We start from the raw sequence: 14,703 nt of genomic DNA on the forward strand, positions 1-14,703 counted from the left end.
ATCCGAGACCCGGGGCGGGGGCCATGAGTGCCAGGCTGTGACAGCACAGGAGCGGCCCAGAGGAGCTACCCCATGCCCGAGGCCAGGGGCGGCGGCCGAGAAGGGCAACCCCATGTCCAAGGAGCGGTGGCTGCGACGGTGCAGGAGGGCTGAGGGGAGCTACTCCATGTTTAAGGTCAGGAGTGGTGGCGGTGAGGAGATAACCCTCCTCCAAGGCAAGGAGCAGCAGCTGCACTTTGCTGGAGCAGCTGTAAAGAGATACCCCACGTCCAAGGTAAGAGAAACCCAAGTAAGATGGTAGGTATTGCAAGAGGGCATCAGAGGGCAGACACACTGAAACCATAATCACAGACAACTAGTCAGTCTAATCCCACTAGGACCACAGCCTTGTCTAACTCAATGAAACTAAGCCATGCCCTGTGGGGCCACCCAAGATGGCCGGGCATGGTGGAGAGGTCTGACAGAATGTGGTCCACTGGAGAAGGGAATGGCAAACCACTTCATATTCTTGCCTTGAGAACCCCATGAACAGTATGAAAAGGCAAAATGATAGGATACTGAAAGGGGAACTCCCCAGGTCAGTAGGTGCCCAATATGCTACTGGAGATCAGTGGAGAAAGAACTCCAGAAAGAATGAAGGGATGGAGCCAAAGCAAAAACGATACCCAGTTGCCAAGGTCCAATGCTGTAAAGAGCAATATTGCATAGGACCTGGAATGTTAGGTCCATGAATCAAGGCAAATTGGAAGTGGTCAAACAGGAGATGGCAAGGTGAACATCGACATTCTAGGAATCAGCAAACTAAAATGGACTGGAATGGGTGAATTTAACTCAGATGACCATTATATCTACTACTGCGGGCAGGAATCCCTCAGAAGAAATGGAGTAGCCATCATGGTCAACAAAAGAGTCCGAAATGCATTACTTGGATGCAATCTCAAAAACGACAGAATGATCTCTGTTCGTTGCCAAGGCAAACCATTCAATATCACAGTAATCCAAGTCTATGCCCCAACCAGTAACACTGAAGAAGCTGAAGTTGAATGGTTCTATGAAGACCTACAAGACCTTTTAGAACTAACACCCAAAAAAGATGTCCTTTTCATTATAGGGGACTGGAATGCAAAGTAGGAAGTCAAGAAACACCTGGAGTAACAGGCAAATTTGGCCTTGGAATACGGAATGAAGCAGGGCAAAGGCTAATAGAGTTTTGCCAACAGAACGCACTGGTCATGGCAAACATCCTCTTCCAACAACACAAGAGAAGACTCTATACATGGACATCTGCAGATTACTAATTATTACCCAGTACTAATTTCTCCATCACTCCTTCATGTATGTGTGTGTGTGTGTTAGCTGCTCAGTCATGTCTGACTCTTTGTGACCCTATGGACTGTAGCCTGCCTGGCTCCTCTGTCCATGGAATTCTCCAGGCAAGAATTCTGGAGTGGGTTGCCATACCCGTCTCCAGGAGAACTCCCAACCCAGGGGTAGAACCTGGGTCTCCTGCATTGCAGGCAGATTCTTTACCATCTGAGCCACTAGGGAAGCCCCCCTTCATGTGTGAACTGACACTATTATTCAGAATTGCAAAGCTATTAGATTTAAAGCTTTCTGGCCTCCATAGGCCTAGAAATGTATAAAAAGAAAAGGTAAAATATGTATGTAAAAGCCACAGATTTCTACAACAGTTAGTGAAATACTGAAATACTGTAGTGTATCCATAAGTCACTTATTCATGTTGTGGTCTAGGAAATAAGCATGCAAGAAACCAAATTTCAACAATTATGTTATTCTGAAGAAAGTCTTTGGGTTAACCCCACCTCTTTAGAACTCTGGAATTCACTAAATTATACAGCAGCACGTGAAGGAAACTTCATATGGAAGGGGAAGAAGTTTGTAGATATAAAAAGAAAAAAAATCTATTTAAACAGGAAAAGCCTTCAGAGACATAATTTTTATTATCTCTCTTTCCTTTATAGTGCCTAAAATATTCCTTAGACATGAAAAAATTATAGGAAATATAATTTACAACAGCACAGCATGAAAATCCATTTTGAAACTTCCAATTATGTATTGTACTGTATGATTTTGAATGCATTTCCTTCATTGTATTTACATATAACATATTCAAAGCTATTTAGCAGTAGCAACATTTCTTAGACAAACACCATCCATTAATGTAATGCATTCTGCTCCTTCCAGAGACCTAGTTATCCCCAGTTTCAAAACTTCATGTGGTATTTTCTACATTACAGAACATGAAAGTGTGCTGTACTCATGACTGGCATGAACAGTTAATGACACACTATTACTTGCACCTCCTTAATTGACTTTCATATTAAGGCTTTAACAGAAGGAAGTAGAGGATCTGTGGCTTACATAGAAAAATTACTACATTGCAAGCTGAGCTCCAAACAAGAATCTCATCCTAATTCATCATTAGGCGAAAAGCCTGAGGAACTGAAAGAATCAGCTATGCTTTTTCCAGTTTCCAAATGCTTGAAGAAGTTTTACATTAATGGCTTTTGATGCTTTTAATGATGTCAAGGATGGGATTTAATTGCCTTATTAATTCTCTTGATTTGCTGCCAAATGTTAAAGGCAATTTGTGATTACTGAGCTAATCTTTTCTGATTATGAAAATCCATTATAGGAAGAAAAATATAAAATTCAGAAAAGTGGAAATGATTTATAAAAATGTTAGAATATATTTAAAAGAACAGAATGTTTGGACATGGGTTTAAAATTCCTCTGAAAGGATTTGTTATGAGATTGTAAGATATCGTTGTGTATATTAATATTTAAACTGTTGTTTCATCCTTAAATTACAGAGATAATACTGTTCATTTTTAAAACTCTTCTTAAACTTCCCAACCACAATCACAACACTCTGATGTGATAAACCTGAGTGATTTATTTAATCTTACTGCCCTAATCAACTCACAAGATCTCTGTTGTCTCAGATCTTAGAGCCTGGAAAAACCCAGTTATTAATTCCTTATTATCCTTTCCCGAAATTCTCTGGTTTGCTGACATGCTAATAAGATTCCAAGAATGTTCTAAAGAAAGCAAAAGCAAAATCACCACTAAAAATGATTGTGTTCCGAACTTACAGATTGTTTCTTTTTTCTCCCTGAATTCATTTTCAACTGAAATAAATTCTGTCCTTGAATGTGTGTACATAACTTCTTGGGCAGGCTGTATTCACTTATCATCAAATATAAATATTAAAAGCCTTAAAGATCTTAAATCCTAATTCAAATTACCTTTGCCAGCATACCAAATACCTCAGGGTGGGTGTATTAAAAGCTCTAAAATGATTCTGCTTTTACTTTTTAGCCAAATGGACATGTTTTATTCAGGATCCCTAAATAAAATCCTTATTCAGCTCATCCACATTACCTTTGAAGACTTCTCTTTCTTTCCTTCACTCCTTCACCCTTCCCAGCCCTTCACCTTGGATACCTGCATCTCCTGAGCTCCCTTCCTGCTTGAGGTCTTCAGTGCATTGAGGAACTGCCCTCTCCACCCTCTCCAGACAAGAAGCAATGTCTGATCCTCCTTCAGGCTCACCATTTCTTTACCAGGGAAAACTTATGTGATCTCCCTGATCCACATGATCCCACCCACCCCTCCCCCCACCCCTCCTCCACCCCTCCCCCCACCCCACCAAATCTATATCTCTTGGCATTCCAGCCTTTCCTCTGCAGCTGGTATTGCAGATGCCATTTTAAATAAAATTAATTGTATAATTCTTTATTATTGCCTCTATCACTTCAGCAGTACTGAAGTCAGGGGGATCATGCTGTTTTTCTCCCATTATTAACCTCAAACATCTATGCATCTGCCACAAAGTGGGTATACACACTCTGTCAACTGAATGACAATAAATGAGTGACTGTCTAGAGCACATAAACAGAGGCAGACAGCCAAAGGACTGGCCACAGGAGTAAGCACAGACCATCCCTTATCAACTCTCTAACAGTTAGCATTTATACTTGCCTACATTTCTATACAATCTTTGTATTCCAAAAGATTTATAAAACATTCTGAAACACACACACATACACATGATTACATAAACATCTGAGCATGCACACACACACACACAGGTATCAGTGTTTCTGGTAGATAAGATGGCTGCATTCAGCAGCTATAAATCAGGCTTTTAAAAAATAACCCTCCTTCTTAAAAAGTCTTTGACGTTAAAAGAATTACTCTGCATTATGATCCTGAAGAAAAAGTTGAAGGATTAGCTAGACCTCAAGATGGAGGAAGGTGGGAAAAATTCCAGTTGGTGGATGCAGAAAACAGATTTCCAGTCGTTTCTTCCTTCTGGCACTTTCATGAGATGGTAGAATAGAGCAGAGAGCTTAATTAAGAGGAAATAATTACCCATAAGTTTTAATATGCATTGTGTGTTTTTTAAACTATATTCCCATGTGCTGTTTTCTTAAAAAAAAAAAAAAAAAAAAAACCAGCCAGATTTTGCAAACAGAAAACCTGCTTCACACTGGCTGTATAGCCCTGACTGTCCTCTCCAGTCCTTAGTTTCTTCACATGAAAAATGGGAATAATCCTAACAAATGCCACTGGAAATAAAAGAGATCAGCTAGAGAAAGTATGTAGTCTGGTGCCTGGCCACAGAGCATTGCTTCTTTCTCCTCTCCCTCTACCTGTCCGCTGGCAAAATTCCAGTGTTTTTATTGAGAGCCTCTGAATTATCTGGGTTTCTGTGTGATGTAATTATGCCGGCAGTCATTTGTTTTAACTAAAAGAAATTAAGAGTAACTTTGAAAGGGAGAAAGAGTTTTTCTTTCTTTTCTCAACAATAAAGCAGCTTAATGTTTGTATGTGAAAGGGAGACACAAAAATACATATTCGATTATAAAACCCATCCTTGGATTTTGTGTTATGCTATGTTTTCACCAGGAAAAACTTTTTTTTTTTCTTAAAAGCAATACTTTTATGAGATTCTTTTCCTTTCTCTCTCTCTCACACACACCCCTTTCTCCCTCTACTCCTTCCTCTCAAAACGTATCCTTCATTTCTATACTTCCTCACAAGTGGAGAATGCAGTTGCTCTCAAAACCTCTAAAGAATTCACTAGTATTAAAGCTCCAGTTAAGTCTCGCCACTGTTTGGTCACAGGGTTTTTCATTCTGTCCAAAGCTGATTGTAGGTCTTGTAACACATCTCTGTAGCTGTTTCCATAGTGAGCACTCCAAGTATAAAGAAAATCATAGGCAGGTTTCCACATCATCTATAAAGAAAAAAAAAATAGACTAGTTTGTAAATAAGTCAGAGAGGAAAATAGATGCTTTAAAAAAGGGTTAAAAAGGTTCTTAAAATTTGAAAACAGAATACTAATTATATATATTTATACATATATATATATATATATATATATATACATACACACATACATATTTACACACATTTATTTAACGTCACAGATGATGCTCAGTCGCACAGTCAGGTCCAACTCTTTGTGACCCCACAGACTATAGCCTGCAAGGCTACTCTGTCCGTGGAATTTTCCAGGCAAGAATATTGGAGTGGGCTGCCATTTCCTCATCCAGGGGATTTTCCCAACCCAGGGATCAAACCCATGTTTACTGTATCTCCTGCATTGGCAGATGGGTTCCTTACCACTAGTACCACCTGGCAAGTACAATATCACAGAAAATATGTTTTAATAACTATCACTCCTGTTATATCCCTGTGTTTCTAAAACTCTAGATTTTAAAAACAATGACCATAGTAGGGCCTTTTTTTCTAGATTCATCTAAATACTGCTCATTTTCTTCATGTGAATTCCTTGTGCAATTTTTTTTTATTATAACAAATATTACTGATAAACTTTTCACTCTCTGACACAATTTTAAGGTTTAAGTCATAACTCTTTTATTGTTATATATGTATCTGTGGTGATCTTTACCACACCATATATAACAAGAAGGAGCTAAACAGTATATCTAATGCTTTAAGTCACTGTATTTGAGCAAGTCTCAGTTCAGTTCAGTCACTCAGTCATGCCCAACTCTTAGCGACCCCATGGACTGCAGCACGACAGGCCTCCCTGTCCATCACCAACTCCTGGAGCTTATTCAGACTCATGTCCATAGAGTCGGTGACACCATCCAACCATCTCATCCTCTGTCGTCCCCTTCTCCTGCCTTCAAACTCTCCCAGCATCAGGGTCTTTTCCAAAGAGTCAGTTCTTTGCATCAGGTGGCCAAAGTATTGGTGCTTCAGCTTTAGTATCAGTTCTTCCAATGAATATTCAGGACTGATTTCCTTTAGGATAGACTGGTTGGATCTCCTTGCAGTCCAAGGGACTCTCAAGAGTATTCTCCAACACCACAGTTCAAAAGCATCAATTCTTCAGTGCTCAGCTTTCTTTATAGTCCAACTCTTCCATCCATACACAACTATTGGAGAAATCATAGTTTTGAGTAGACATACCTTTGTTGGCAAAGTAATGCCTCTGCTTTTTAATAGGCTGACTAGGTTGATCATAGCTTTTCTTCCAAGGAGCAAGCATCTTTTAATTTCATTGCTGCAGTCACCATCTGCAGTGATTTTGGAGCCCCCCAAAATAAATTCTCTCACTGTTTCCATTGTTTCCCCATCTATTTTTCATGAGCAAGTCTATAAATAAGTAAAAATGTAGCTTCATGATCAAGTCAAAAGGAACACAGAAATATACTTCTCTAATTAAAAAATAATTTAATGATATATTTTAATAACCAAAAGAAGAATAGATATTCAATACTTCATTGTGCTTTCTCTAAAGCACCTACCCATACCAATGATCTCATTGTTTCCATAGAAATAAATGTACGTCAAAGAGGAACCTCACAAAAGAGGGTGTATATAATGGTAACCAAGGCAACCAGCCTCAGAGAGAATAGAGACAAAGGCTGACCAAATAAGACAAACTGTAGAAAACACACACAGACACATAGCCAGGTTAAAATACATTTTTTCTAGGATAATAACAAAATGAACCTTGTACTTGTAATCAGAATATTTGGAATATAAACTTTGTTACTTGCTACTTTCTGGGTTAGCTAAACTAATTCATTTGTGATTTTATCACTTGCAAAGTGCAGGAACACAGACTGTGAGTGACATATTATGCAGAGCTGCCCCTTTAAAATAGAGCCTCCATTAATAGTAATATCACGTGAAGCAGGGCCTTGAGATCTAATTGTCACCCTTCACTGATATCCCCATATACTCTACATTGAAGCTAACAGAATGAAAGACCTAAATAAGGAGTTCTGCTATGTTTCATTTCAATCTAAATATTAATGAAAGAGTAGGCATCAAGACCAAAGTATAGTTTTATGTTATTTATTCAACTGGCATTCCTGGGAAGCCATGAACACCTGTATTTTCACCTCTGCAGGCAAAGCTTGATTCTTCAGGATACTGAATGGAAGAAAATTATCAGTTAAACCATATTGATGTGGTCTTGATGCAGCAACAGAAATCACACCATATTTCTGTATATAAGATTTATCCTCACCAAGCGCTGTATCTTCCATCACAGTAAACTGTGAATGAGGTGTTCTCTCATCTACTTTCCTGAACACTCACACTGAAACCAAACTTCCCAAAGTGTAGGTTCCACCAATACTCTGCCATGCAAAATGAGTTGAGGCACAGTAATAGAGCCTTACTGTCAGATTCAGTCTTGCCTATCACTGCTAAGATGCACAGAAACACTAACTGAATAGTTTATTCTGTAGGGGGTATATCTCAGTTCAGTTCTGTTCAGTCGCTCAGTCATGTCCAACTCTTCGTGACCCCATGGACTGCAGCATGCCAGGCCTCCCTGTCCATCACCAACTCCCGGAGCTTATTCAAACCCATGTCCTTCGCATTGGTGATGTCATCCAACTGTCTCATCCTCTGTTGTCCCCTTCTCCTCCTGCCTTCAATCTTTCCCAGCATCAGGGTCTTTTCAAAAGAGTCAGTTCTTTGCATCAGGTGGCCAAAGTATTGGAATTTCAGCTTTAGCATCAGTCCTTCCAATGAATATTCAGGACTGATTTCCTTTAGGATGGACAGGTTGGATCTCCTTGCAGTCCAAGGGACTCTCAGGAGTCTTTTCCAACACCACAGGTCAAAAGCATCAATTCTTCAGCGCTCAACTTTCTTTACAGTCCAACTCTCACATCCATATATGACTACTGGAAAAACTATAGCTTTGAATAGATAGACCTTTGTTGGTCAAGTAATGTCTCTGCTTTTCAATATGCTGTGTAGGTTGATCATAGCTTTTCTTCCAAGGAGCAAGCATCTTTTAATTTCATGGCTGCAGTCACCACCTGTGGTGATTTTGGAGCCCCCAAAATTAAAGTCTCTCACTGTTTCCATTGTTTCCCCATCTATTTCCCATGAAGTGATGGGACCAGATGCCATGATCTTCATTTTCTAAATGTTGAATTTTAAGACAACTTTTTCACTCTCCTCTTTCACTTTCAACAAAAGGCTCTTTCGTTCTTCTCCACTTTCTGCCTAAGGGTGGTGTCATCTTTGTATCTGAGGTATTGGTACTTCTGGCAATCTTGATTCCAGCTTGTGCTTCTTCCAGCCCAGCATTTCTCATAACGTACTCTGCATATAAGTTAAATAAGCAGGATGACAATATACAGCCTTGACGTACTCCTTTTCCTATTTGGAACCAGTCTGTTGCTCCATGTCCAGTTCTAACTGTTGCTTCCTGACCTACATACTGATTTCTCAAGAGGCAGGTCAGGTGGTCTGGTATTCCCATCTCTTTAAGAATTTGTTGTGATGCACACAGTCAAAGGCTTTGGCACAGTCAATAAAGCAGAAGTAGATGTTTTTCTAGAACTCTTGCTTTTTCAATGATCCAGCGTATTTGGCAATTTGATCTCTGGTTCCTCTGCCTTTTCTAAATCCGTATCTAACTCTATATCCTATACCTCTGTAAAAGCTTTAAACTTATAATCTATGTTGAATTCATTTAAAATTCCCTGATGTTCAACTAACTGGTACATTATTTTTCAACTTTTTATATATTGTTTAAAATGCTAATGTTTATAGCTAAAGACATCTAAGACTTTATTTTAAGGCTCCAGTGACTGAGTCTGATGAAAAGACGTGTTTGATGATATGATAAACAGCAACTGAGAGCATTTCAGTACCGAGATAATGACACAGTATCCCAGAGAACAGATGTCTCTTAAGGACAGCGAATGGGTAATTTTCAGGTTGTGCACTACGATGCAGATTCCAAGTATATACCTTCACTAACTTTCTTGAGTAGAAAAGCTCTGTGTCAAGTATCTTGTCACAGTACAGCAGATTGTTATGTACAGAAAACACCTGAGGCATACTCAGTCACAAAGCAGCTCCTTGGTGCTGTCAGAAGCAGGTAATACACCAAAGCGATATGGGAATCAGAAAGTACAGATTCAGAAGTCCAGTGGTATATCTACCCACTTACTAAGGCAGCTGCTGCTGCTAAATCACTTCAGTCGTGTCCAAATCTGTGCGACCTCATAGACGGCAGCCCACCAGGCTGCCCCATCCCTGGGATTCTCCAGGCAAGAACACTGGAGTGGGTTGCCATTTCCTTCTCCAGTGCATGAAAGTGAAAAGTGAAAGTGAAGTCACTCAGTCGTGTTTGACTCTTAGCGACCCCAGGGACTGAAGCCTACCAGGCTCCTCCAACCATGGGATTTTCCAGGCAAGAGTACGGGAGTGGGGTGCCAAAGGCAGAGGGCCACATAATCCCTTCAAGTTTGGTAATTTGTACTGATAGCATAACAGTATCACCAGTTTTTGCAATTCAGCGGAATGTGGATAGATTGCTGAGTCCCAGATCCTAATTAGGACCTCTGAAGTGGGAAACAACTTCCCAGGAGTCTCCTGTATTTGTCAGAAATACAAGGAGACATATTGTCCCTACACTCATTAGAAATCCCCTGGAGTCTAAACTATAAGCTACCTAGAAATAGGTATAGTGGTTTTGAACTATAAACACATGGTAAACTTCATGATTTGTACTAAAACATGAGCACATTTTGCATCCCTTTTTTGCTCCTATTTGCTGCGAACTAAACCTGGATATTCCTTCGGTGGAAAATTTGTTCTGCTATATATAATATCATTGGTGGCTCTCAATACAGATGACAGAGAAATACCACTGTGGTACACATTCAATGAAAATGTTTGAAATACATTGTTGTTAGTTATTTCACTTTTTAAATCAAAATTATTGAGCAACTGCTATAAGGAAAATGAATATAGCAGAGCTCTTGTTTTTAGAAGTTTTATAGCATGGAAGGGAGATCAATTCTTGTGGAAACGCTGGCCCAGTGTATGAACAGACAAGATTTGGTAGTATATAATAATTTAGAAAAATTCAAAACTACTTGCAGATTATAATTCAATGTAAGACAAAAAAAATGGCAGTTCCATCAACTGAGAAGCACTATGCTGTAATAGAAAGATGAGAATTGATTTCAGAATCCTGGGTTCATATCCAATTTCCTTTTTCTTTTGGAGCATTCTTGCTTGGAGAATCCCATGAAGAGAGGAGCCTGATGGGTACAGTCTATAGGGTCTCAAAGAATATGACACGACTAAAGCAACTTAGCACCGTATGTCAAGACATGGGATAGTTACAGTAAACTTATCAAATTATCAGAGCTTTTAATTTTTATTCTATAAAACAGTGATAATAATCTCTATGTCTGTGTCCAAAACACCTCATGAAGTGTCTAGCATATAGGATGCATTTAATACTTTTCAATAGGATATGGTTGTACTTTTTGGTGAGGGAAAGATAGGCAGTAGGGTTTCAGCCTTACTAAGTTTGAAGTAAAGCAGGGGCTATCTGTTATCCCCAATAAGAAACTGAAATAGAGAGATGACCTCTAGGGAGCAGGCAAGGGTTTAGCATAACTCATGCTAAAGTGATGGTGAAAAGAATGAGAGTAGAGGAAAATGCCAAGGAGGAAAATAAAGGTGTAAAAAGTTTAAGCCATAATGAAGTCTACAATTGGGGACCACAATTAAGAAACAGAAGCAATAAAAGGGTGGAGAAAAGCTGGTGTTAGAGTAATAGAAAAATGAAACAGATTGCTTCATGCTGCAAAAGTTAAAGACTAGATAGTATCCCCCAAAGGACATTCAATGGTTTGCTCACACAAATTTATGTTCATGCAGTTTCCCAATTCCATGTTCAGTGACACACTGGAAGATTAAAGTCATCCATGTTGGAAGAATTTACACTGAGGACAGTGGTAAAAGCTATAAATTAGGGCTTTTCCTCCCTGGACAAACTTGTACAACTTCTACCAGCATAGCACTCTCTCACTGAAGATGTCTCTCTTCTGTTACTTCTGCTACTTGGAACATCAAGTGATGTGGAAACATGAAAGAAAATGGAAAAAGTTCAGGATTTTGGCAATTAATAGGAATTTGGTAACCTTGGAGGAGGCAGTTTCAAGAGAGTGAAAGGCAGACTGCAGGTATAAGCAGGCGCCAAGGAACTGGAAGCCAAAGAACAAACGGGTCGCATCTGGGATTTGGAAGTTAAGGGAAGAGAGACAACACTAGAAGTGGAGGCAGGGTGGAAGATAAAACTACGTTTCAAAGGAAAATAGTCTGTAAAAAGTGATATTATATAACTGAAAGGAGAATTTGGTGTGAATCCTAACTTAGCCAGATGGAGAATTTAGGGCTGCTGGGGATTAAAGAGGTAGCAAATGTAACATATTCAAGGAGAAAAGTCAACTTTCTTTAGGCAGAAAAGACATAAAGACAGACAAACATTAAAATAATTATGGATTGGGGCAGGTAATTAAGGGGGCAAGTATCAAGAATAATCGAGAAGGGATTATATCAAAAGCATATGTTGTAGTTATGTACTTGATACACTGATGAGAAATATTAAATTTGAGGATCTATATTTTCCCTCAGAAAGTAAACCTCTGCCAAGCACAGTAAATATAACTTTTTCTATATTAAGATTTGCCTTAACAAAGCATGATAGAAGTCCAGCTTTCATCAATGCAATAGTCTAATCAGTTGTTTGTTGTCCTATATGGTATAGGTATATGACAATAGGGCTCAAATTCTTAAATACTTACATTTTTCTTTCTTCAGCACTTTTTATTGTTTAAAATCATTCTAGTTTTCTTAGCAAGTGAATATATGTTATCATAGGCAAAGACAAAAAACATAACTTGCATACATTAATTAACTATGGCCTTTATGTCCATCACGAACTTGATGGACATGAGTTTGAGCAAGCTCCGGGAGTTGGTGATGGACAGGAAAGCCTGGCGTGCTGCAGTCCACGGGGTCACAAAGAGTCAGACACAACTGAGCGACTGAACTAAACTGAACTGATGGACTTTATGAAGTTATATCCAAATAGACATATATAGTAAGACAACAAAGGATTCTAAACTTTATAATAAATTAAAGAGAAAACAAAATTATTTGCTCTGGGAAAGTTTGAATGAATAAAATGAGTAGAATTAACAATTTTCTTTCTAGGATGATCTAAGTTAAAACCTCCAGGATGATCTAAGTTGAATCTAAAAAAATTGGAAATGAGTTGTGGACTGCCAAGAACTCTTCCAGGTTTATGTTATCTTATATCTATTCAGTGGATTAAAAATAGTTCTTCCTCTCTTGCTCAATGCTATGATCTAAGGAAAGATATTCAGGAACTCTGCACTAATGCTCTGACTAATCAAAAGGACAACATGCTCTTGAAGGTTTGTTTTTGTTGAATTTTTCCTAATGACAAAACAATTTCCATCAGCCTTCTCATCTTTATCATAAGTATTTGACACAGAGGCATCATTCTCATCTCTTTAAGATTTTTTATGTTAACTTCATGGTGTTTATGGGTTCATCTTTGAATAGGAAGCATGAGGCTGATGAAAGCCGAGAGTTGTTAATTTCTCGCCTCTGTGCTATGATCTCTTTGTATAAAGGGCAGCAGCATCAGTAAAGCATTTAACCTATGAAGTCTGAGCAGTTTCCAAATCCTCAGAATTTTTATAGTAGGAATATGTCTTTGATTTATCTTTCAGATAGAAAGACAAATAAAAATGTAAAGGAGCAGTGAAAAAGTAATGTGTGATGCTAAAAGAAATGAAACAGGATAGAGTTTTCCAAATTTAGAGTGCTTGTTCCTAAAAGCCAATCAGATGTATTAGATAATGCAATAGATAATGAAATGCAACATGAACAAAAGCAATTCAAATTGAGCAAAGCATTCCTCATCTTATTTTAGCTCATAAAATATGAATAGTATAAAGAACGCAAGTGGTTTTAACTACCTTGAGATAATTACATTTTGCCACATTAAAGAATTAATAATCCACCTACTTTCCTCATGAAACTATAGAAGCAATGTTTCATTTTAAGTACAATTATCTGATGTATCAAGGCAAATTTGCCTCATTAGTGATAATTATATGCGTTCTATCTTCAATGCATCATTTACAATATCCAGGTGGTCCTTCCATCACTTGTAGTCGGTAAATACATAAATATTACTGAAGATGAGGTTGCCATTATCTTCAGAAAAGAAAGGCGGCTAACATATCAGGCATCCCTATTTCCTTAGAAAGGAGACAGCACTTGGACTTGGTTAAAATTTGACCTAAGATTCTCTTCGAAAAGTCCCTTTGGGCAGAGACAGCTGTGTTTGCTCTAGAAATAACCTCTTGAAACTTCAGGGATTAAGCATGGGCTGCCGTCTTCGGGGTCTCACAGAGTCAGACAGGACTGAAGCGACTTAGCAGCAGCAGCAGCAGCAGCAGAGGAAGACAGAAGACCCATTCCTTGCTACTACGTCAAAACTTAGGAAAACCTAGGTAGGAAAACCTAGGTAGGAAACAAGTCCAGGTCACCTGGCTATAAATATGAGGCCATTTCACTAAAGTATTACCACAAATTTATTTCAGTATTAGATTGTTAATAAATACTAATTTAAGTCTTATAATTAGCTACGCTTTGGTTTTCTGAATTTTTTTGTGATCGTTAATAATAAAACTTGATGGAGAAAAATCTAAATTCTAATACAAATATTAGTGTTTATAAATACATTTTAAAATATCTTTGTAATATTTAACCTAATATGACTATTACTTCTATCTGATTTTTAGTGTGCTAATCAGACACATTGTTGTTGTTGTTTAGTCGCTCAGTTGTATCCAACTCTTTGTGACCCCATGGACTGTAGCCCTCCAGGCTCATCTGTCTGTGGAATTTCCCAGGCAGGAATACTGGAGTGAGTTGCCATCTCTTATACCAAGGGATCTTCTTTCCCATGGGTCAAATCCGTGTCTCCTGCACTGACAGGTGGGTTCTTTACCACTGAGCCACCTGGGAACCCAATCAGATATATAATGCAGAATTAAACCACATATCACAGGAATACAGTGTGTTACCCCATATATTACACTGTGATGTTTTTTTCTTTATTCTATCATCTCAAAAAAGAAGGAGTGTATATTTTTAGAATTACAGATTATAGCTCCGAGCATTATAGTACTCTACAAAATAAACCATGATAGTCTAAATGTTATGTCACTGTGCCAGATCTCTAGTACAAACAATGAACATCTGAGAAATTATTCTAAACACTTTGCCACTGGTAGATGAATTTTCATATAATATGTTCTCTTT

The 14,703-nt window shown here is 38.4% G+C and overlaps 1 protein-coding gene across 8 annotated transcripts in view; it reads right to left on the reverse strand.

Moving 5' to 3' along the window:
- Positions 1 to 1,942: 1,942 nt before the first annotated feature.
- MACC1 (MET transcriptional regulator MACC1) overlaps positions 1,943 to 14,703 on the reverse strand; it is an 87,483-nt gene continuing 74,722 nt past the window's right edge. For all 8 annotated transcript variants that reach the window (XM_060414960.1, XM_042248439.2, XM_060414959.1 and 5 more), the window contains one exon: positions 1,943 to 5,266. In XM_060414960.1, the coding sequence (XP_060270943.1) occupies positions 5,054 to 5,266 (213 nt within the window). In that variant the 3' untranslated portion in view covers positions 1,943 to 5,053. The remainder of the gene's footprint in view (positions 5,267 to 14,703) is intronic.

This window comes from Ovis aries, chromosome 4 (assembly GCF_016772045.2).
Source record: "Ovis aries strain OAR_USU_Benz2616 breed Rambouillet chromosome 4, ARS-UI_Ramb_v3.0, whole genome shotgun sequence".
In the NCBI taxonomy this organism is placed as follows: domain Eukaryota; kingdom Metazoa; phylum Chordata; class Mammalia; order Artiodactyla; family Bovidae; genus Ovis; species Ovis aries.